At 50.4% G+C, this 23,128-nt stretch overlaps 1 protein-coding gene across 4 annotated transcripts in view; it reads right to left on the bottom strand.

The window, feature by feature from the left end:
- EXTL3 (exostosin like glycosyltransferase 3) overlaps positions 1-23,128 on the bottom strand; it is a 115,471-nt gene that overhangs the window by 5,760 nt on the left and 86,583 nt on the right. For all 4 annotated transcript variants that reach the window (XM_039697592.1, XM_039697591.1, XM_039697593.1 and 1 more), the window contains 2 exons: positions 18,057-20,681; positions 320-447 (listed from right to left, as the gene is read on the bottom strand). In XM_039697592.1, the coding sequence (XP_039553526.1) occupies positions 320-447; positions 18,057-20,204 (2,276 nt within the window). In that variant the 5' untranslated portion in view covers positions 20,205-20,681. The remainder of the gene's footprint in view (positions 1-319; positions 448-18,056; positions 20,682-23,128) is intronic.

Here is a 23,128-nt window from a genome sequence, read left to right as displayed (position 1 = left end):
TGAGCATCACCCTGGCCTTGGATGGAGTGAAGCAGCCTCTTGGATTGGTTTCCCAGGCCCTGTCCACCCCAGGAAGCCACAGGCCTTAAACCACTCCAGCACCATCATCAGCACAGCAGATCTGAGGAGCTGGGTAAGACTGTGGGGAACGAGGACTCCTGGACGAGCTGGGCTCAGGTTCCCCACCCCATTCACGCGTGTTTCCCCACGAAGCAGAGCTGGGAACCCACGGGCAGGGATGTGCCCGCCCTGGCCGTGCCCTGGCTGCTGCCTGAGCGGGGCCTGGCCGCGGGCAGCAGCAGTTTTGGGGAGGGCTCACCGGAAGCCGAACATGATCTCGTCGTGGCGCAGGTGGGCGTCGTCGTCGATGGACAGGATGGCCTCGGTCTCGATCTCGTCCCAGGGCAGGAACCTGTTGTTCAGGCTGTTCTTCTCCGTGCGCACCACCTGCGGGTGGCAGTGACATGTTGGTGGGGCTGGGGCTGGGGCTGTGCCAGCTGTGGTGGCCCTGGCATGGGCAGTGCCCCGAAGCCACCGAGCGTTGGCTCAGTGCAGCAGCAGCTCCAGGAATTCCCCCATCCCAGCCACACAGCTGTAAAATCCTGCTGAATTTCTGCCTCTTCCAAGAAGCATGGGGATGGAAGGAACACAGCAGGGTCGTCCAGCCCAATCCCTGGATGCCATCCCAACAATCCCACCCATGCGTTGTCCAAATGCTCCTGGCAGCCTTGGGAATGTCACCATCCCCACCTGACACCCTTTTCCTGATATCCAGCCCCTGGTACAGTCTCACACCGTTCCTGACAGCTGCATCCAGCCTGGATCCTTTCCCTGCTCTCACACTTTCAGCCTCCCCTGGCTGATCCAAAGTCACTCCGTCCATCCCACATTTCCCACCCCATTCAACCCCTCCAGTCCTTTCCCTGCCTCTGCTCTGAACAATCTCCATTTAAAAATTCAGCCCAGCCTGGTGAAAAGACCAAAGCATCACAGCAGTAGAACTCCATTAAATAAGATTACATCTGATCCCACAGAAAAGCCCACGCTGAAACCATTAACAGTGGAAATATTTGTACCGGGATCTGCGTGACAGCTGGGATGATGAAATTCCCATGGAAAGCCAGTCTGGGAGCTTTCATCTGCCAACAGCTCTGGGGGGGATGGAACATTCAGCAGGAACACGTTGAATGTTGCACTGAAGAGCCATCAAAAGCACCAACAATTCACTGCAAGGGAGCAAACTGGGCAGCTCTGGGCTGTGGAAAAGCAGGGCCAGAGCTGAGCCAGCAGCATTCCCACCCCGGGAGCTCTGTGGCTTCATCAGGACATGGAAAAAGCAGGGACAGTGTTGGCTCAGGAACTCCTGATCCTGCTCCTTCCCAAGGTGGAGAAGCATCACAAAACTCAGCTCAGTGTCTGGCTGGGCTCAAGGGTTACCCAGAGCCAGCAGATGCTCCCAGGGTTTCTTCCCTGCCTGGGAAGGGCTGGAACAGAGGATGCAGGAATCAGGGTGGGAATGGGGCGAGGAGGGAAGCAGAGGAGGCAACTCCACACTCCGTGTTCAGCTCTGGGTCCTCTGCACAGGAAGGATGTGGATCTGCTGGAGAAGGAAGGATCCAGGGACACCTCAGAGTCCTTCCAGGGCCTAAAGGGGCTCCAGGAGAGCTGGAGAGGGACTGGGGACAAGGCATGGAGGGACAGGACACAGGGAATGGCTTCCCAGGGATGGATGGGATTTGGAGAGGAATTGTTGGCTGTGAGGGTGGGGTGACCCTGGAATAGAATCCCAGAGAAGCTGTGGCTGCCCCATGATCCCTGGAGGTGTCCAAGGCCAGGCTGGACAGGGCTTGGAGCAGCCTGGGATGGTGGGAGGTGTCCCTGCCCATGGCAGGGCTGGGATGAGATGGGCTTTAAGGTTCCTTCCCACCCAAACCATCCTGGAATCCTCAAAGTCACCCACACGAAGCTCCTGTGTGCTCCAGGGCAGTGGAGCTGGCACTGGGAGAGCTCTGCCAGGAGCGTGTCCTGTCTCCACCTGCAGAATCCACCTTTCCTTGGGAATTGTCTCCTTTCAGCTCCCAACCCCTCCAGACTCAAACCCACCCCACACTCTGCCCTGCTCGCCTTATTTTGGTTATTTTTGGCTTTTGTTTGGTACTAATTCTCTTCAAAACGCTTTGCCATCAGCTAAAAGGCCCAGAGCTCCAAACCATGAACCTCCTGAGCAGTTTGCAAAGTTTGGGGACACCTAAAATGCCTCCAAGCACCCAACAGACCACAGCAGAAGCTTCTTCTCCCTTTAGAAAATCAGTTCCAGGTGATTCAGTTCCACAAGCTGGGATTTGTTTGACTTGTTGGTTTTGTTTTGTTTGAGGAGCACAGAACCCCACGAATCCATGACATCCATTTCCTGCCAGAATTTTGTTGCTCACAGACACGCTGGACAAATGGATCTTAAAAAAAAAACTGAGAGAAAACTAAACCAGAGCGAGTATAAATCCAGGGTCTGCCCAGCAATAATGTCCTCTTATCAATACTTTAAAACACGTTTTTATACATAAACACAAAAAAAACCAAAGCAAAATCAATACCTTCCAGCAATCTCCTTGCTGGTGAGGCTCCATGCTTCAGCTTTAAATGAAGTGTCACACAGAATTTGATGGTGAAAACATGAGGAATGCCCGTGCCCTTGGAGGAGTTTTGACAGCTCAGCTTGGTGAACTGGATTGATTCCTGGGCAAAGAGCAAACTCTGCAAAAGCTGGGTGCCTCATTGCTCCTGTCAGGTCTCTGTGAGGGGAAAAAAGCCTGGAGGATGCCCTTAGGAGAGCTGGGGGATGTGGGGAGACACTGAATGAGCTCCCAGGTGAAGGATGTGCTCCCACCTGTGCCAAAAATGAGAGATTCTGCCCAAATGGGCTGGGGGAGGAGAGCAGGGTGGGGTGGGGACACCACGAGCTCCCTCTGAAGAACAGGACTCAGGTCCTGTCCACAAAAATGAGAGATTCTGCCCAAATGGGCTGGGGGAGGAGAGCAGGGTGGGGTGGGGACAGCACGAGCTCCCTCTGCTCCTCTGAAGAACAGGACTCAGATCCTGTCCTTGCAGAAAGGGTTAACTCATCTCCTGGATCAGGGGGTCCTGCTTTTCCCACCTTTTACAGAGACGTGGGGCAGCTGAGAGGTGCTTTAAATGATTTTACTCCATTTTCAGTCTCAGCGAAGGGTGAGACATAAGAGATGTAAAACCCAACGCCACCCCAGCAGAAGCCACCCTATCTCCTGCTTCCAACACCTCAGAAATGTCCCCCAGCCTATTTAGCTTTTGCCACACAATGCTGCTGACATTTCTAACACCAAGCACCTCTATTTTTACCCCACAATGCATCTTGCACAGTTCTAATCCTCCAAAACATCTGCTCTTTTTGCAAGGCCGTATTTTGAAGTTGAAACTTGTTCCTAGCTCAGTCTCCCTCTCAACAATCTCTATTCCTAAGTCAGCACAGCTTATCTCAGAGTTTATCACGCCTTATCTCAGAGTTCATCACGCCTTATCTCAGAGTTTATCACGCCTTATCTCAGAGTTCATCACACAAGACCCTGTGAGCTTTCTGCCAGCTTTTGAGAATCATTTATAAATCCATTTCTGACCAGCCTGAGCAGCCCAGAACTTGGCTCCAGAGGTGCCACCACTGTCCCCAGCCATCAAGGACAGGTGATGCTCTTCATCCCAGGCACATCCTCGTTCCCAGCTGAGCAGGTCACTGCCCACCCTCCCTCCTCTCTGCTGCTCCAGCTCTCCCACGTGCACATGTGGGGAAGACATCAATTAAAAATCAGCCAATTGAGCCTTAATGGAGGTCAGGGAGGGCTCTGTTGGAGAACTCTGGGAGATGGCAAAATCCAGGAAAAGGGAACAAGTTCCAAGTATCCCTGAAGCCACCCTGTCACATACATTTATTTTCAACTCCAAATTGGGCCAAATCCAGACGTGTTTTGATTAAGAAAGTTGCCACAGACTGAGATCCACCAGAGTCCCTCCCCTCCACACATCAGGCACGAGTGCTGGGATCATTTACAAGACTCCCTGGAGGGAGGGAAGGGTGTGCAGACCCATAAAGGGAATAAATCACATCCTTTATTACCAGCCAGCTCCATCCTGCCCCCTCTGCAGCCCGGGTGTGAGATCAGACTGGCACGTGCTGCCCTGCAAATGCAACCAGAGATGGGCACGAGGAAGGCAACACCCCTGCCTGGTCCCACCAAGAGCATCCCCCTGGAAGCTGGGTCATTTTTATTTGGAAGAAAAGCTGCCAGAACGAGTTTGCACCCAGCCAAGCAACAAATGTGGGGTGTCAGACAAGGACAAAGCCTCAGGCTGGGTAAAGAGCAGGAATTTCCTCTTGGAAAGGGTGGTTGGGCGTTGGAAGGGGCTGCCCAGGGAGGTCTGGAGTCCCAGGAAGGGCTGGATGTGGGCTGGGGACAAGGTGGGGACAGGCACAGCCTGGGCTCGATGGCCCTGAAGGACTTTTCCAGCCTGGATGATTCTGTGATTCTCTCAACATCCTGGCTCCAGCAGGAATTCTGGCACTGGGGCAAGGCTGACACCCCTGGGGTTCCCTTTGCTAAAGAGGACTTTGATCCTGGTGTCTCATTTCAGGAAGGAGACAAGAGGCCACGACAAGCAGCCAAGCTCTCTGCCAGGACAGGTGCCAAGGAGAAGCCAAAGGAGCTGCTGTCACCACCAGAGATGCCACCCAAAATCCCTGCAGCCCATTCCCAGTGAGGTGACACTGGATTAAATCCTGTGAGCCCGACCACGGCCACGTTTTAAACTCAATTTTCTCGGTGTTTTATCACTACCTGTTCTGGGCAAGCTGAGCTGCTCCACAGAAGCTGGCAGGATCACTGTGGCTCTCAGCCCAGACCTCAAATCTGCCTAGCTGCCCCGACCAAGGACAACCATGGTGGTGCTTATTGAAGATTTCCAAGTGCAGCCTCACACCCGGCGGCGCTGGTGTCCTGCCCTGCCCACGCAGAACCTTTTCCCTCCTGCCAACCTCAACTCCCACCATGAGAAAACCCTCAGAGGGCAGAAATTCATCCAGCTCCTCCTGGCCAGCATCCTGCTTTCCAAAGGCAACAGCACAGACCCAGGCCTTTGGCTCAGCCAGGAGTTCTGAATTTCAGGAGAAATGAAATAATCTGGCTTCACAACGCGAGGCTCCTGCAGAGCTGCATGGGCAGGGAGGAGATGGGAGGCCAGCGTGGCATTTCCAGCAGAGCCCAGCCCCTGGGATGATGCCTTTCCTCTCCAAAACCACGCTCTTTTTCCCAACACAGACCCAAAAACTCGAGGAAATGAGTCTGGCACAACTCGGGGCTCCAGGGTGTTTGTGGCAGCGCTGGATGAGAGCAGGAATTGCTTGCTCTGCTCTGAAATCCAGCAGGAATTGCTGCCCTGCACTGTGGCACTGTGTGAGCAGGGTGTCCAAGCTCTTTCCAGACACACTGCCAGATCTGAGCAGGCTGGCATTTTGTAGGAAAAAAAAAAAAAAAGATGTTGTTTTGTGTTTGTGATAATGAATGTTTAATAAACGTGGGACGCAGAGGCGAAATCGCGGATGCACAAAAAGCAGCTCTGAGGTGTTTGTTAGGACAGAGATATTTGGGTGTTAGCTTGGGGTTAACACACTCAGATCCTGATAAATCAATAAATGGGAATGGCTGGGACCTCAGCTCCTAAAGGAGCCCTGTTGCCACATCCTGAGGGACATCCTGCATCCAGGCAAAGCCAAGGGGACGTGCTCCTCTCTGACTGGTCTCTCCCCACCACCCACCCTCACCATTCCCAGCTGGCTCCCAGCTTTGCTCCAGGACTGGGTGAGTCCCAGGACGTGCCCGGATGGAGCTGACATCAGTCCTCACCCATCCCATAGAAATCCTCTGGAATCTGCTCCCTTGCTTGGCTTGATGACAACAAAAAAATCCATTTACCTGAGGATGCAGCCCAAACCTGGCGCTCTCAGCAGGATTTTCCTCAGTCATGCACTGCCTGAGGAGCTGTCCCTGCTTTTCACACTGGTTTCCCCTGGCAATTCTTCACCTTCTTGTTTCCCCTTTACTCCTCCCTTGTAAAGATGGATTGGGAAGTTGCTGTTCTCCCCTTCTCATGTATTAATTATTCCCTGCTCCTTCCTCTTCACCTTGAAATAGCCACAGCCTCTCCTTTATGCCCTGAACCTCCGGTTTTGCTACCTCTGTCTTAGAGCATTTTCAAACTCTGAATTAAAAGGATTTATGGACTATTTTAAGACTCATCTCCAGAGGTATGAGAAGGGTATTTAGCTCCAAAGCCATCCAAAGGCAGCGCACGCTGAATGTAAATGGGCAAAACAGACCCACTTTAAAAATACGTGTAATTAAATAATGCAACATAAAACCCAGCATAAATTATCCCCCGCTGAGAACAAAACCACACAGGAAGATACCACGGAAAGGCTTTTTTTTTATGATGCTCCAGAGGTATGAGAAGGGTATTTAGCTCCAAAGCCATCCAAAGGCAGCGCACGCTGAATGTAAATGGGCAAAACAGACCCACTTTAAAAATACGTGTAATTAAATAATGCAACATAAAACCCAGCATAAATTATCCCCCGCTGAGAACAAAACCACACAGGAAGATACCATGGAAAGGCTTTTTTTTTTTATGTCCATGCACAGAAAAGGTGCAAACACTTGGTCTCCCTTTAAACTCCTCAGCTGGGATCAGTGGGTCGCTCGTCTCCGAGAGGAGAAAACAGCTTGAGATACAAATAAAACTGATTATTTATTCATTTTCATACAGGGGCAGCTGTCACATCTTCCCAGAGAAAGGGAAGGAGAAGGATGCTGGTTTTAACATTAAAGGGATGCAGATACTGATTTTTATTCTCCGTGTGTTGCTGTTAGTGGCTGTGCAATTAGAGATGCACATGGAGCTGGTTGTCCAATTAGATTTATTTTACAATTAATTGTAATTATTTGGCTCAAAGAAGGTCCCTGGGATAACACGCTGTCATGTTCCAATACTTCCACTGCTGCAGCTCATTCCCGAAATTCCTGTGTGTGCTTTTCATGAAAGCTCACAGGGAAAAACTGCAGAGTGCAAAGCTCATGATCCAACTTCCACTGGCAGGTCTGGGACCACGAGCCTGATTTATGAGCTGCTGTTTGCTGTGAAGCCAAAAAAAAGCCATTTCAAGAAGAAAGAGCTCACTCTTTTGAGAGTTTTGATACTGATAACCCGAATTTTTCGTTTGGCGGGGGGTTTTTTGCAGTGGAATGGGCAATTCCCCCAAAGGTGTGATCATGGAATCACAGAATTGTTAAGGCTGGAGAGACTGAAGGTGATCAAAGCCAAGCACTAACCATGATCCACACCCAGCACACCCATGGCTCTAGGGATCCTCCAGGGATGGGGACTCCAGCCCTGCCCTGGGCACTTCCAGTGCCTGAGCACCCTTCCCATGGACAAATCCCTCCTGGAGTCCAACCTGAGCCTCCCCTGGCACAGCTTGAGGCTGTTCCCTCTGCTCCTGTCCCTGGTCCTGGCTGTCCCCTCCTGGCAGGAGCTGTGCAGAGCCACAAGGTCCCCCCTGAGCCTCCTTTTCTCCAGGCTGAGCCCCTTTCCCAGCTCCCTCAGCCCCTCCTGGTGCTCCAGCCCCTTCCCCAGCTCCATTCCCTTCCCTGGACAAGCTCCAGCCCCTCAATGTCCTTCTTGCCCCAAACTGATCCTGGCACTGGAGGTGTCCCAGCAGGTGCCACGTGTGATGTCCTGACAGATGTCCCTGCTCTTTGTGGATGCTCTCTCCAGCTGCAGCTGGATGAACCTGGCTGTTTTCACCTGGCAAATCCTGTCTTGGTATTCAAGGCCTGAAAATCCCAATGGAATTCTGCCCAGCTTAGAAACAGTCCCAGATTGCCAGGGTGACAATGGATGGCAGCAGGAGCGTCCCCAGCACGGATTCAGCACAAGCAGGGCATCTGTACATGTATTTTTTCAACTCTGAACTTCATCCTCTGTGCTTCTTCTTCCTCTCCAAACACCCCTTGGCTGTTTTAGTGGCAATTTTAACAGCAAAAAGTTGTTCTGATGACATGGGGACACCTTCCTGTACCAAACCCACTCTGCTAATACCAGGTAAAACACAGAGATGCCTTTTGGGACCACTGCTGAGATAGAGAACACACAGAGACACAGAAAGAGGGCAGGCAGCAGCTTCTAACTCCACCCAAAAGGTGCAGTGTCCCTGCCTGGAGCTCAGGGATGAGGGATTCAAACCACTTGTGGGCAGCAAGAATTCCCAGCCTGGTAAATCCCAACAGCTCAGGAATGATGGGTGCAGGCAGTGAGCCTGGGGACCATCCCACCCTCTGCTTCAGACCTGACCCAGCTCAGACCCCTGGCATTGAGCAGGGGTTTGGCTGCAGATCCCTGGAGCAGAGAGAGCCTGAGGAGCACATCAGCTTGGAGTGAGCACTGCCACAAAGTGGCTCCCATCTCCTGGATCTGTTTTGGGAGTCACAGGGAAGCTGCCACTGCACCAGGCACAAGGAACTGACTGGGAAAGCCAGGCCTTATTTTGGCAAAAATAATTTCTTTTCCCTGCCTGCCTCGCTGTCCCAGTGGAGCACCCAGAGCTGTGTCAGGCCAGGTAGGAGCTCCTTGTTATCCTTGGAAGAGCCAAAGGAGAGGCTGGAACAGCCACACAAGAGCCCAAGGAGCACTCACAGGCTGCAACTCCCCAGCCAGATTTCAATAAACCCCAAAACTTCTAAAGTGTGAAAGCCCAGCTCTCCCTCAGCCCATCACCAGCTAATTCTGCACTTGTGATTTCCCTGGAAAAGGCACATTGCCAGCCCCCTGATCCGTGCTGTCACCTCTCATCTGTGAGACAGGAGATGGCAGAGTCAGGAGGGGGACCACGAGCACCCCTGAGCTCCCCTCCCCTTGCCAAGCAGGTCATGGCATGGCAGAAAACCCAGCAGCTTCCATCCTGCAGGCACAGAAATGCACAGCAGAGAGGAGCAGAGCAGGAAATCCAAGGGCTGTGATCCCAGGGGATTATTGGAAATTCCTCCTTTCTGCTCACTAAGTGAGGCAGAGCTTATCTTTCCACACTTTGCTCTTTGGCTGACAGCCCGGCTGCTTTAATTACCAGAGGCTTTCTTCAGTGCAAATCCCCTGTATTGTTGTGCAATTACTTCTCCAGCAGGTTCCTCCTGGAGATCTGTCAGACAGGATTTCCACCACAGCAGGAAAACAAAACACCTGACAGAGCAGGTGCCGTTTATTTGTAAATTTGTTCATGTTGGTGCACCTCACTCTTCGGAATACATCACACCCAAGGATGCTTCCAAAATGTTTGCAGCATTTAAAAGCTGCTCTGACCCATCCCACAAGAGCTTCAGTGCAAACATTTGTATCTGAGGGCGTGCAAAAGAACATCACAGCCCTACAAAGGGAGGAGGGAATTGGAGTCACACTATAACTCACTGAGCAGCTACTAAAAACCTGGAATACAGACTCTGAAACGAGCAGAGCCAAGAAGCCATCGAGTCTGCAGGCAGTTATTGTTCTGATGGGAAGAGGACAGTGGATTTATTAATGTTTATGTGGCTGGGAGCAGCAGCCATAAAGCACTCAGGCACATAAACTCACTTTTGGCTTCCAGGTGGATTCCAGTCCGGGAGCATTCCAGGGAGTTCTGAGAGGAGAAGGCTGAGATCTCACTGGGGAAGCTCATGCCTGCCCTCAAATCCATCATGGAGGGATGAGAGATCCTTTGTGGAATGTCAGAAGAAAAGAACTGTCCCAGTACCCACACCACGATCCCCAAACTGGTATTTTATCCCTCATTTTTGCTGCTGTTCCAGGAGCACAACTCACTGAGAACTGCAATTTCCATCAGCTGGGATGTCCTCCTGAATGTGGCCAAATAAAGGCAGAGGAATCTTCCCCAAACACACAATTTTCCCTGCAGGTGGCAGAGCCAGTCTGGATCCAAGGTCTAGACAGGTTTCTATGAATTTCCCTTTGCTCATAAGCTTCAATTTCTGGCTCCTAATTGCTGGAATCCTTGGCTAAATCCTGCTTTACCTGGTCATTCTTCTACCCAGAGGAGCAGAGAACCCAAGCCACGGGCAATGTCATGTCCTTCAAAGCTTTATTTATCCCAAGGCTTTTAATACTTGCTTCAACAAAATCCAGGAGGAAAAAAAAATGCTTCCATCAAGAGGCAGTTTAATAATTAGTGCCAAACACATGGCTGGGATGAATCCAGACCCCCAGAACCACCTCCCACAAGCCAGTATGGGCTGGGAATTAAGGACCAGCATGTGTTAGAAATTACAGAGCTCACATAAATGAGTCACAATTCAAAACAATTCCTTTTATAAATTTCCGATAAAATCAACCTAATTAATACCAGTGGTTTGAAACCAAATTTGTGTTGTCACCTGCATTCAGAGCAAGAGGAGAATGAGCCCTGTTGGAAAGAATTATCCAGTTTGTGGCTGTCCTGAAGCTTTTCTTATTCCCTCTCAGCTCTGTCACAGGCCAAGACGGGGCTGTCCCTTGTCACAGAGATAAGCCAGGCTCCCACAGGCCAGGCTCTGGGCAGCCCAGAGATCAAAGCCATGGTCAGGCTGGAAATGGAACTTCCCTGCCCCGAATGCTTTCAGTGTGGAGAACAAAACCCATTTCTCCTCCCTCCATGAAGCTCAGACCCCTCAGAGGTCAGTCCAAATCAGCATTCAGGAAGGTGAAGACTTTGCTGAACTATTTGGATCTGAAATTGTGTTCTGGGAAGACAAAAGCTTCAGATTTCCCATCCTGCTGCTGTTAGAAAACCTGGGAATAGGTGAAAACAGCATTTCTGTGAACTTGTAAGGAGACAAACAAGTGGATGTTTCAGTGACCAGGTGTTGCTTTCTCTGTGCCTCAGTTTCCCTCTAGTGCCCTTAGCTCCTTGCTGATGGTTCTTTGGCCAATTTCAGGAGAAGGAAAAAAATCCTCACCTTTTTTTTTTTTTTTACAGGACTAACACAGATTTTCATTAACTAACTATAACTTTTAAATAAATGGAAGTGTCTGATTTTCTCACAGGCTCTGAGATGACATCCCCTCACTGTCAGCAGCAGAAAAAGCTCCATCCTCTCGGGGTGCCTGCAGTGAAACAACTCATTCCAGGGATTCTGGAGACAGCACAAGGGGAAAACAAACTGCAGCCCTTGGCTCTGAATCAGCTACTCCATCAGCTGCTCTCAATGGCTTTTCACAGGAGATCAACCTGTTCCAGAAGCCCAGCAAAAGCCAGGTGATGCTTTTTGGAGAGGGGAATGCTCCACATGCCCAGCAGGGCTTTATCACCAACCACAGTTTGATTTTATTAAAATGGAAAAAAAAACTTTGATAAAAGAGCAGCATCTGCTTCCTCACCAGCCACAGGTGAGGGAAGGGGAAGGGACTGTGGGGAGAAGGGGTAGGAGAGGGTCCAAAACCTTGGGAATAAATGATCCCCTTCTCCTTGAGGGCTGCAATGTCTTTGCTGATCGATCCACAGAGCCTGGGGAGGCAGCTGGGAGCTGCACCAGCCACCCAGCAACAAGCAGTGATTAAAAACCTCTCTCCTGCTTCTCTAAGCTCATATCCAAGAGGCACCTTCCTCTTTGTAACCTCCTCGTGTCCCTCACAGCTGCCTCTGTGATGTCCCAATGCCCCACGAGGTCCCTCCTGTTCCAGCAAACACAGATTTTCTTTTTTTCCTCTCTATTTTAATACCCAAATTCCTGACCTCGGCGAGTCCTGCTCCTGTGCCAGGGGATCCATCCATGTCCTGTGGCACAACAACAACTTATGGGCACTCTGGGAGACAAGGCTGTCTTCACAAATAAGGCAGCCTGTGCAGAATGCACAATCAAATGGCTTTGCACAGCAGAACTGCTCCACCAGGACAGATAAAAGCCTGGGAAGAAAGGAAATGCAGATATCCAGGCTCTGGGACTTTATGGGAAGTGGATGTCAACACTCAGTTCCATCATAACAAAGTCACAGAGGATGAAAAGTAGGTGAAAACAAAACGAAAAAAAAGAGAGAAAATGAACCCACACACTGTTCCCCCCACGCTTGTCCCAGTGCATGGAATAATTTGGGGACATTTGGTATTCTGTTGGTATTTAAACAGGTGACAATACAAACCCTAAAAGTAGCAGGAGTGCAGCCCTGGAAAATCAGTGTGGGTTTTGCTGCTGCCCTGCCCCTGGTGCTGCTTTTGTCCCCCAGCAGCTGTGACAGAGCTGCTCCCAACAGGGAGCGTTTGGGGTGCACAGGCAGCTTTTGTGGTGATGTTTAAAGGCTTCAGCACAGGGACTGGCCCCTGTGACACCTTCACATGGGACAAAACCCACCCAATTATGTCCCCAGCAGCATGCATGGATGCTTCCCTCCCTGGATTCTCCATTCCAATGTCCCAGCCACGCTTCCTTCTGCTCACCGACCCCATTAGCTGCATCCTGAGCCAAGGGGATTCAGAGAGGAAGGTTTTATCTGTGGAAAAGCCACCACAGAGCAGCACTTGGCACGGAGGAGAATGCAGGGCAGTAGCACAAGCACTGGGAGGGTGCTGGAGTTAATATTCTGAGTGCAAACTCCGAGGAGTCGGCGCTGCTTGTTCCATTATCATCCCGCGGTCACGCCTCGCTGCGCCTCTGCTCGGGCTCTGCAGCGACAAGCATCTGGATTTTAGGATTCCCAGGTAAACTAAGCAGCAAATTTGTTCCTTCCTCTGCTGCTACACAGCAGAAAAAAAACACATATGGAGATGGCAAAACTCACGGGCTGCTACACAGCAGAAAAAAAAAAACACATATGGAGATGGTAAAACTCACGAGGATGTCAGAACTCAGCTGCCTCCCCGGCAGCGGCGGCTCCGCGGGCAGCAGGTGGTGCTGCAAACCCGAGAGCAGCACCCAGGTTCTTCTGTGGAACATCTCCCTGCCTTCTGAAACTGCTCTGGTGGAGAAACTGAGCTCACAAACCTGGGACACACTGCTGGTAGTGCTGGTGCACTGAACACAGACTGTTCAACCCAGGGATGGGGCAATTCTCCTGTGGAAAGTGACTCGGTGCTAAAAACAGGGATTTTCTCAGCTGGTTTTGTGTGAATTGTTCCTTCTGGAAGTGAACCTGGAGCTCCCCACTCCCATATGCAATCCAGGACCTCAAAGCAAAGTTGGGTTTTTCCTGATTTGGAATACAAGAGCTGTGAGTCAAAGTAAAGCAGGGAAAAGGAGGATAAAGCTGGGACTCACCAAAGAGTTTCTGCAGGTGAGTTGGGCCAGAAAAGCAAAAGTCACATCAGCAAGGAAGAGTTTGGTAAATGCTGAATTACCAAGCTGAACCAGACCCTGAGCTGGCATTTAGGCAAAGCTCCCATGAAGGAAAAGGACTGACTGAAATGGTGGTTGGGACTCACCAAAGAGTTTCTGCAGGTGAGTTGGGCCAGAAAAGCAAAAGTCACATCAGCAAGGTAAATGCTGAATTACCAAGCTGAACCAGACCCTGAGCTGGCATTTAGGCAAAGCTCCCATGAAGGAAAAGGATCGACTGAAATGGTTGATCAGCATGGAGGTTTTATTCTCTTTTTTAACTCCTGGCCAGTGTGATGATCTCACTCTGGATCACACACCACTGCAGCTCACCTCTGCTGGTCAGTTTGGAAGGGTGGTGCTGCTCTTTTCAGAAAGCCAAGCTTGAGGATCCAGCCGAAGGACAAGCAGAGAAGCTCATTCTGCCACCATGGCCACCAGCCTGTCCAGGTTCTGCCCTCCTCCTCTCTTAGCCAGAAGCATCAGCCACAGACCCTGCCGTGCTCCTTAAAACGGAGCTATGGAAAAACCCTTGGAGTCCTGCTGGAAAGGACGTGCAAACCTCAGGCTCTGCATTCAGAGCCAGCTCAGCACAGCACATTCACACAGCCCAAAGAGAAGGGAAAGTCAGGACAGCATTCCCTGCTCCTGATTAATAAATGCCATGTCAAGGGACCCGTGTGCAGCCCAAGAGCTCGGCCGAGCCGGCAGCCTCCGGATGAGCTGTTTGCCACAGATGATTCCTTTTCAAACAAGCAGCTAAATGGAATGAGCCCTCTCAGCCAGCCACCAGGCCAGCAGCAAAGGATGTTACACCACTGGAAGTGGCTGCAGGGATCAAAGGCAGAGACTTATTGTGGAACAAAGCTGGAGGAAGGGATTAGTCACTGCTGGCAGCCGCAGGAGCTGGCACTGAACCCAGCCCGAGCGCTCAGAGATGCCTCCAGCACTCCCAGCCCACCTCAGCCCCGAGCAGGAGGAGAAACCAAACTGCTGCAGGGCTTTTCCAGCCACTGAGAGACCTCACAAACCCAGCAGAGGGAGAGGAGCTGGAAGTTCTGGCTGGCAATTCTTCGAATGTGAGCAGAGGTTGGGAAAATATTGCTGTGGGCTAAATGAGGTTTAGTCCCAAATCACAGAATCCCAGAATGGTTTGGGTGGGAAAGGCCTTAAAACTCACCCAGGGACAGCTTCCACTAACCCAGGCTGCTCCAAACCTGGCCTGGAATGTTTCCAGGGATCCAGGCACAGCTCCTCTGGGCAACAAAGAAGTTCAGCAGTGGCTGTGATGTGGCTGCTGGAGCTGGAACTGTCACACTCCTGCCCTGGAGAGTTCTCCTAAGGCAGTGCCAGAGATACAAACACTTGGGGAAAAGTCAGTTTTTGAGCTTGCACAAACAAGATTTCTCATTCACAGCCTTTGGGTTTTGCTGCAATACCGATTAACGTGAGATGGGAAGAGTTTTTACAGCTTTAAATGTGAGGGTAAAGTGCCTACATCTGTTCCAGGGGCAGCCTGAGTGACTACAAACCACATTAGGTTGGATTTCCACCTACTCACTTCAGGCTGGGGACAGGGACAGAATATCTGATCAGACTCCTGTGCAGCTTAGGAATCTTACTGATGTTTTAGTAAATTATGCCATCTATATTTAAGTTTTTTTTAAAAAGTCAAATATATTCTGTAGCCCTGTTTATCTTGTTATCCATGAAAGATTCAAAGTTCCAACGTAGCTTTGAGCTTGGCTCTTGATTAATTCCCAAGCCATCAGGGAAAAGAAATCTGCTTGGGAGGACAAGCCCCAAATCCCAGCCAAGCAGTGCAGTTTGCAAATGTTTCAAGGAACACATCAATAAATAAGGTCAACACGTGGAGTAAGGAGAAGTCCAGCTCTCCTTTGGGGAATTCTGCCAGCCCAGAGCCACACATCTCTTGCCACCAGCAGGCCCTTGTGGGGTTTAGGGCTTTATTTTGCTTCCAAAGGCACTTTAATGTGCTACAGACATTGCTTTGTCTCATTAGCTTGTAATTTATATTAAATGATAAAGTGGTTTGGGTTGGAAGGGACCTGAAAGATCATCCCATGCCAACCCCTGCCATGGACAGGGACACCTTCCACCATCCCAGGCTGATCCAAGCCGTGTCCAGCCTGGCCTTGGACACTTCCAGGAATCCAGGGGCAGCCACAGCTGCTCTGGGGATTCCATTCCAGAGTCTCACCACCCTCAGAGGGAACAATTCCTTCCCAAATTCCCATCTATCCTCACCCTCTGGTACTGGGAAGCCATTCCCTGTGTCCTGTCCCTCCATCCCTTGTCCCCAGTCTCTTTCCAGCTCTCCTGGAGCCCCTTTAGGCCCTGGAAGGGGCTCTGAGCTCTCCCTGGATCCCTCTTTTCCCCAAGTGAACACCCCCAGATCTCAGCCTTGCTCCAGAGCAGCTCCCTGTCCTCCTCTGGACTCACTGAACACTTCCACACTTTTCTGAGGCTGGGTTTTCTCCAGTGACCTTCTGCCTCCAGGTGCTTTGATCCTGGCTCACGCTGGCACGCGTGTGCTGCTGCTGTGCTGCTCCTCAGAGCCAGGTGGTGCCTGGACCTGCTTCAATCACAGCCCAAATCCACCTTCATCCCCTTCTCTTCTCCCCCCCAGTTTCCCCACAAAGCTCTGCGCTTTGGGACCTGAACACGGAGCAATTCCTTGCATCCCAAAGTCATTTGGAATGTATTTGTTACACAGAGATGCAGCAGCGCTGGCAGATCTGAGAGAATTGGATATTCCCCATCAAAAGAGCTTTTTTCCCCCTCATAAGGAAATCAGAATCACAGCTCCTCACTTTCTTTTGACACTGGCACACACACTGGCTTGTGTCTCCTGCCAATCCCACGTCCAACATCTGCTCCCAATGTTCTTGTCACCCTTTTCCAGAGCAGACCTTGGGATTTCTCACTGTCTGATGAAGCCCAGGGAAGTTTTCCATCACTGCCACACCAAACCATCCTTAGAGAGGAATGGTACAAACTCGCAACAGGATTAAACACCCAGTCTGGAGATGGGCTTAGCAGGATGGATGCCTGGAGGCTGCTCAGGGTTAACCCTCCTGTGAGAAATCCCAGATTTGGGCTCTTTTAAAAACTGGGGTTTAGAAAAACAGGGAGAAAGCAGAGCAGGTCTGTTATCAGACCACCACGCCCTTCAGAAAGGAGCTGGCAGAAGCTCTCTGTGACCCAGCCACTCCACAGTGTCCCCATCCACCTCCCCACACCACAATTCCCTCCTCTGGAAGCACACATGTTCCCAAATGTTGGTTCCCAACATTCCCCCCAGCGTGTGGCTCGAAGGTGACACAAAGCAACTCGTGTGTGTCAAGTCCCCAAAAACCCAGCAGGGCTCCGACACAACAGATGTGCAGATGAGAGCCAGGTACAAAAAGCCATTATCTTCCACCAACACAAATGCATTTTTCTTTCACAAATAACACCCATTAGCAGCTCCAAGGAGAACAATCCCCCTCCTTTTTTTCGGCAGACACAATGCAAAGATTTTGTAGAATTCACAGGTTCAAAAGCGCTAATGTGAAAGATTATTTCGCAATTAACCGGGCAATTTTCTCTCCTCATTGTTCCCGGACCATAAGGGTTTTTAAATGTGAGCAGAAGGATTTATTCATCACAATAATAATAAAAGGAAATATTAAATCAATGAATCTCTTTGCATGCAGCATAAAGCTCGCATTGCTATTAAGCTCAGTAGAGTCCTGTCACATAAACCACACGCAGTTTGTGTATTTAAGCACCATCTCCCTCTTTTATTTTTCCCTTCCCTAATTTGTAAGGCATTATCCTTCCATTTGTCCTCTAAACACAAGCAGATTCAGAGCACTCAGTTCTTGTTAGTAGCTCTCTGCCCTTGCTCTCTTTATGAGGAGAAATTTATATTTAATTTTGATTTTTAACAACGGCCAGTGAAGCAGGTTATGCTGGGATGACAAGGAAGACCTAAAATAAATAAAAATTTGGGGTAGAAATCACTCCTTTCAAGCCAATGTCCAAGTGAGTACATTTTCATGGGTCTGAAAATGAATGTTGGCTTTTGAAGGTGTCACTTCTTCAGTTTGGCCGAGGAGAAAAAATAATCAACTCAAATATATGCAAAAGTCAGCTACAACCTTGGGAGCATGGAAGCTCTCACAGTCACGTCAGCCTTGGCTTGTAATTCCTTTTCTGCCATCCCTTGTAACATAAAGTGAGAATTGAGTTTTGAGGCCTTTGCAGCCGACACTAATTCAGAGGGTCCCTCTTTTGTTTTAATAAAAAATTCATCTGGCAAAGTGCAGAAACAGTTACTACTTAGGAATTTATAAGGTGTCAACCGTCCTCACAGGGAGGCACTTAAAGAGCCTAAGCAAAGATTTCCAACGAGCAACAATCTTTAGCTTTAAGCACCAAAATTCACATTAGGCTCCTCAAAAGCAATTTGCGTTCTCTGAGTGCCAATACCTGGCACCTCTTGTTTATTTCCACCGATAAAAGTATCCAAAAGAGGTACAGACACTTTCAACCATCCCCCAGGACTGAAGCTCAGCAGACACAGCCAACTCCAACATGCAAACCCCACCATGGAGAAGCCCACTGTAGCTACATCTGTCTTACCATGATTGGGACGCCAATGTCCGGCCACAGGAGATCCTCGGAGGGAAGCTTGGGGGAGTTCCACACCACCACAACTTTATTTAAGTAGGGGAGACCATTGAGCCTCTCTAGGGAGTTCATCAACACTTCCTCCCGCTCGTAAGTCAACATCACCACCGTGAACTGCTCCCGCGGGACGTTGCCACCCAAAGCAGCCTGGAACTCCTTCCCAGAGCCACCTGCTCCTCCACCAATTGGTCGAAAACCAGTCCCAGACCCCAAAAATTTTGCTTCTGATGGTAAAACGGGGTCAAAGGGAGTGTAGGGGAAGAGGTGGAAAGGCCCCGGGGCAGAATTCCAATTCCTGTAGATATCCATCGCGGTGAGGGTGAAATTGCGGAGATATTTGGGAGAGGCGTAGGGTGGCTCCGTTTCCACGGGCCCCAAGTCCAGGTCACCATTGTCTGCCATATTGGGGTCTGTGCCAGCAGCTTTGCCAGAGCGGTGGGGGATCTCCACGGCGGGTTCTTCTCGGATTGGAGCAGCCGGGATTTGGATTCGAGTCCTTATGATAGCTAAGACTGTGCTGAAGACGTTGTCGGAGGTGGAGAAGTAGGTCTCCCACAAGAAGCGGCCCTGCCTCCTCATGGCAAGGAGATCGTTGTCAGAAATGCTTCTCAGAAGAAAGTGCACTTCTGTGATACGTGGCTTTGGTATAATTAAGGCTGCCTCGTTCCACCGGATCACATCGTTGTAGGGTAGCTGAACCTGCTCTCCGAGAACCACCGGGATGGCCCCGACTTCCAGAGCCTCAAACAGTCTCATGGTGCACCCGGCGGAGATCACTAAACGGGTGTCCCCGGGGGTGATGATCAGTGCAAAAGTAGAAAGCTTCAGTAGCTCTAGTCTGTCTTCCCTTTCTCCACACAGAGCCCACTCAGTGGGCAGACTCGCCTTAGGCTGGTTCTTACACGTGAACTCCACCAGAACAAAGTCCAGCTTGCTGTCCTGAACAGCCTTCAAGGTGGTGATGATCCGGTCGTCGTAGTCGGCCGGGGCGTTGCCTTCGATCTCCTCCTCGAAAGAGCGAACCTCCTGCAAGCTGGAGCGGAGGGACTCGATCTTCTCCCCCTGGAAACTGAACAGGTACTTACGCTTGACCGGCACCTGGGGCGGGATCTCCAGGAAGTTGGGCTCGGACATGGCGTGGACCAGAGGTGATACCACGATGTCAAAGCCCGGTCGATACTGGGCGTCGTAAAAGGTGGACTGGGCGATCATGGCGCGCCCCGTGCTGATGTTGTAAATGAAGTTCTGAGTTTCCGACTTCCTCGATAGATTGATGATGAGATGGTTGTGTCCATCAGTCCTCCAATATGGCAAAGAGTGCAACTGTTGCTCTAGTTCAGTAGGTTTTGGCATTACGGGCTCTTGCATTTCCCCCACTAAAATTATATACACACAAGCAATATTTGCATTTTCAGTAACATAAACATTAGTTCTGACAGTCGCCTCAAAGGCCTGTTTAATTAAAGGGTCTAAGGAACTACCAAAAGGGTAATCGTCACTGTTGTAGACATAGACTGGAAAGCCAGACGTCAGCGGGCAGCGCGAGTAGTCAAAGCAGTTGTGCAGCCTGCAGTTCCTGTTGGATTTTGGCAGGGGGAAGGTCGCGTCGTCCTTGTCTGGCAGCAGACGGATGGGCAAGGAGAGCTTGGGCTGGTTCTGGGCCATCAGCTCTTTGTAGGAATGCTCAGTCTGACTGATGACGTTCTTCAGCTGCAGCAGGTCCTGCTTGGCATTCTCAATGCTCTTCTTGCAGGCCTCGATCTTCAAGTTGAGCTTGGCGATCTCGCTGTTGAGCTCCTGCCGCTTGGCCTCGAGCTGGAGCAGCTCCTCGCTGACCGACTCGCGGATGCGGCACAGGTCCTGCACGTGCTTCACCTCGCACAGCTCGTTGCCGGTGCGGGGCCCGAAGATGCGCTTGCCGGCATCGTCCGCGTCGTCGATGGTGGTCAGGTAGTAGTGGGCAATGAGGGGGAAGAAAACGAGGATGACGAAGAGGGTGAAGCTAAGCCAGGTGAGCCGGATCCGACTGGACCACCTCAACACCCACGGCTGGCCTCCGTTCCCCACTCCCCCATTGCGCAACATCGTATAGCCAGTCATGAGTTCCGAAGCCGCCGCGCGCGCAATCACGTTGGATCAGTAGCCATAACCAAAAGAGTTTTTACAGCGAGTCTCTCGAAGGGAAATGTTATTGTGCCTGCTCAACAAGAAGCCAATGGAAGGGGAATTTCATCTTCTTGCCGTGCCGGCGGCTCTTCCACGGTCGTTTTGCTGCAGGCGCAACTTCTGATCCCGTTAGACTCGATCATTGACCTTCTCGCCCACCCCCAGCCCACCCTTGGTCCGCGGGCAACCTTTGCTGGAAGTGTCACGGCGTTGTCATGGTGATTCAGAGTCGCAACCGGCAGAAGAAAAACGCAGTGGGACAGAGCCAAACTCCACCGCTGCCGCCGACATCCTGCATTACCATCCGATGAATATGCAGAGGCAGCAGCCGCTGTGCAGACGGAGCCAGGAGGGACTCGTAGCGCTGTCAGTCTCTCTCATCGCTGCTGGGAGGGTGAAGCTCTGCCATTCCTACAAGAGAACAACCACGCAGTCAGGCAACACAACCAAAATGACCCATCAGTGACCTAAGACATGGTTAGATTTAAAAGCAATTGTCCTCTCTCTGAAGAACAAGCTCTGGGGTGTCACCTGAGAAGGCAACGGGATCCATGAGATGTGGACACACAGCTTTCTCCAGGCGCTCTGCTCTTCATTAGGGTTGTGTAGGGTTGCTCCAGACCACACAACCTCCTCAGCCCTGGACCTGGATCCCTGTTTTTCCCACCTTAAAGGCTCACCTCTCCTCACACCCAAAGCAGAGGAGGTGATGTAGACCTGCTCTCCGTGCCCGCCCTGCTGTGATCCCGGGACGCAGCGGTGCTGGGAATTTGCACTGCATAACTGAGTGTAATCGCCATTGTTCTGCTCTGGTGACTAGAGCTGATGAGGAATTTTTAGATGAAGTGTTTTGCTTTCATTTCCTGCTGGAAAATTTGGATTCATTGCATGAGAAAGTTTAAAGGGAACGCACTCGTGTTGGTTATGATTAACTGGCTGGCTGTACATGAGGGAATTTCTGGCCAACGCTGGAAAAGTCAACACCGTCCATCAAAGCAAAGATGCTGAAGTTAGGATGTGTTGGGAACCTCCTGGGAGAAATTGTTCCCTATGAGGGTGGGGAGGCCTTGAGAAGCTTTGTCTGCCCCTGAATCCCTGGAAGTGTCCCATGCCAGTGTGGATGGGGCTTGGAGCAATCTGGGATAGTGGAAGGTGTCCCTGCCCATGGCAGGGGGTGGCACTGGATGAGTTTTAAGGTCCCTTCCCACCCAAACCATTCTGTGATCCTATGAAATTCAGCTCTGCCTCAGCTCTAGGCCAAAAGATTTAAATCTAGGCCACAACAATATGATGTCACTAGAAAATCTCCCCTTTTATTGGCATCCTCCAAGGTACTGAAGTTTCTGGGATATTCTTTCATACACTGGACTTCCCACACCACTGATGAATATAGAGCTCAGCTTAGCACCAGCTCCTGCACGGCCTCAAGAGAAGCTCATTCATTTCCGTTTCAATTTTTAATTAGAAGAAAGTCATCCACGCTGGTGACGGTCATTTTTCACTAAATCTATTTAATGCCTCTCTCATCTACTCATCAAGAATTCCCAGAAAGAAGGTGAGGAAGCAAATCTCAGCTGAAAGAGAGATCTGGAAATGGGCCAAAGCAAAAAATTTCACCTTAAAGCAGCAGAGAGAAGTCAGGAGGAATTTTCAGTGTTGTACTCAAGTACACGTCAGAGAAAATAAAAGGGAAAATTTGCAGCAGAGAGAAGTCAGGAGGAATTTTCAGTGTTGTACTCAAGTAAATGTCAGAGAAAATAAAGGGGAAATTCGATTTTGACCATGAAAAATCATCATGAAGAGGGGAAATATGTGGGGTAATAAAGCACAATCCCCAGGGCTATTGTTACACAGCAATTTGTTGTCACTTACCTAACACCCCATGATTAAATGGGATTGCCATCCCCTCCCACCAACGTCACCCACAACCCAGTTGCACAGCAGAATGAATGCTTAAAAACTGAGGCAGATTTGAAATTCATGACATTGGCAAACAGCAGCGGCGTAAATCTCGGAAAGCCAGGAGGATAAAGGGGCTAAAAAGTCAGCAAAAGGCTAAATCAGCTTTCTTGGATCTTGGCAGCACACGGCTGTGGGCAGATGGGAGGCTCCAGCCTCTGGGACTGCTCTGCCCAGCAGCAGGATTTAGCACCAACATGCAACTGAAGGCAAAAAAATAATTTTAAAAAAGCTTTTCTTTTATTTTATTTATTTTTCTTTCTTTCCCCCTGCCTTTTCAGGCCCTCTGCAGGAAGTGAAGCTCATGCTGGGTGTGTGTGCCAGTCCCTGCTATTTCAGGTCTCACGGGGGCTGCAAAGATCCTCCAGTTGCCACCAGTTTTCTGCAAACAGCTGGCCAGGAGATGAGCTGCCCTAATAATGCTTTCCCTGAGAGAAATGCCAAAGCACACACTCACTGGAACACCACCAGAATCTAAAAATCAGCTTAACTTCAAGGGGCACGTGGGGAAAACAAGCTTTGCTGGGTTTTTTTGTTTGGGGTGCCACAGGGTAAGTGGGGTCAAATGCTGCAAAGGGTGTTGAGGCAACACAGAAATGAGGGATCCTAAATGTGGACACATGGACATGTTGCTTTGGGCTGGTCACAAAAAACTGCAGCCTCAAAGGTAAGACTGCATCAAAATCTTATTCCTTTGTGGTTACTTTGGCTATTTATGAGTCATAACTGGTGATGAAATGGCAAACTGGACTCCCTAAAATGGCAACTGGGGTTCTTGAAAAGCCAAATCCATCACCCCACGCCTGATTCTCAGCAGTTGTTCTGCCACAGTGGCTCCTCTGCTCCTTCCCTGCCTTGACACAGAGCAAAAATCATCCTCCTCACCTCAAAATATGGGT

Source organism: Passer montanus, unplaced genomic scaffold, assembly GCF_014805655.1.
Source record: "Passer montanus isolate IOZ18808 unplaced genomic scaffold, ASM1480565v1 scaffold119, whole genome shotgun sequence".
NCBI classification, from domain to species: Eukaryota; Metazoa; Chordata; class Aves; order Passeriformes; family Passeridae; genus Passer; species Passer montanus.
Note: the sequence above shows the minus strand (reverse complement) of the source record. Positions and strands in the feature narration are given on the sequence as shown.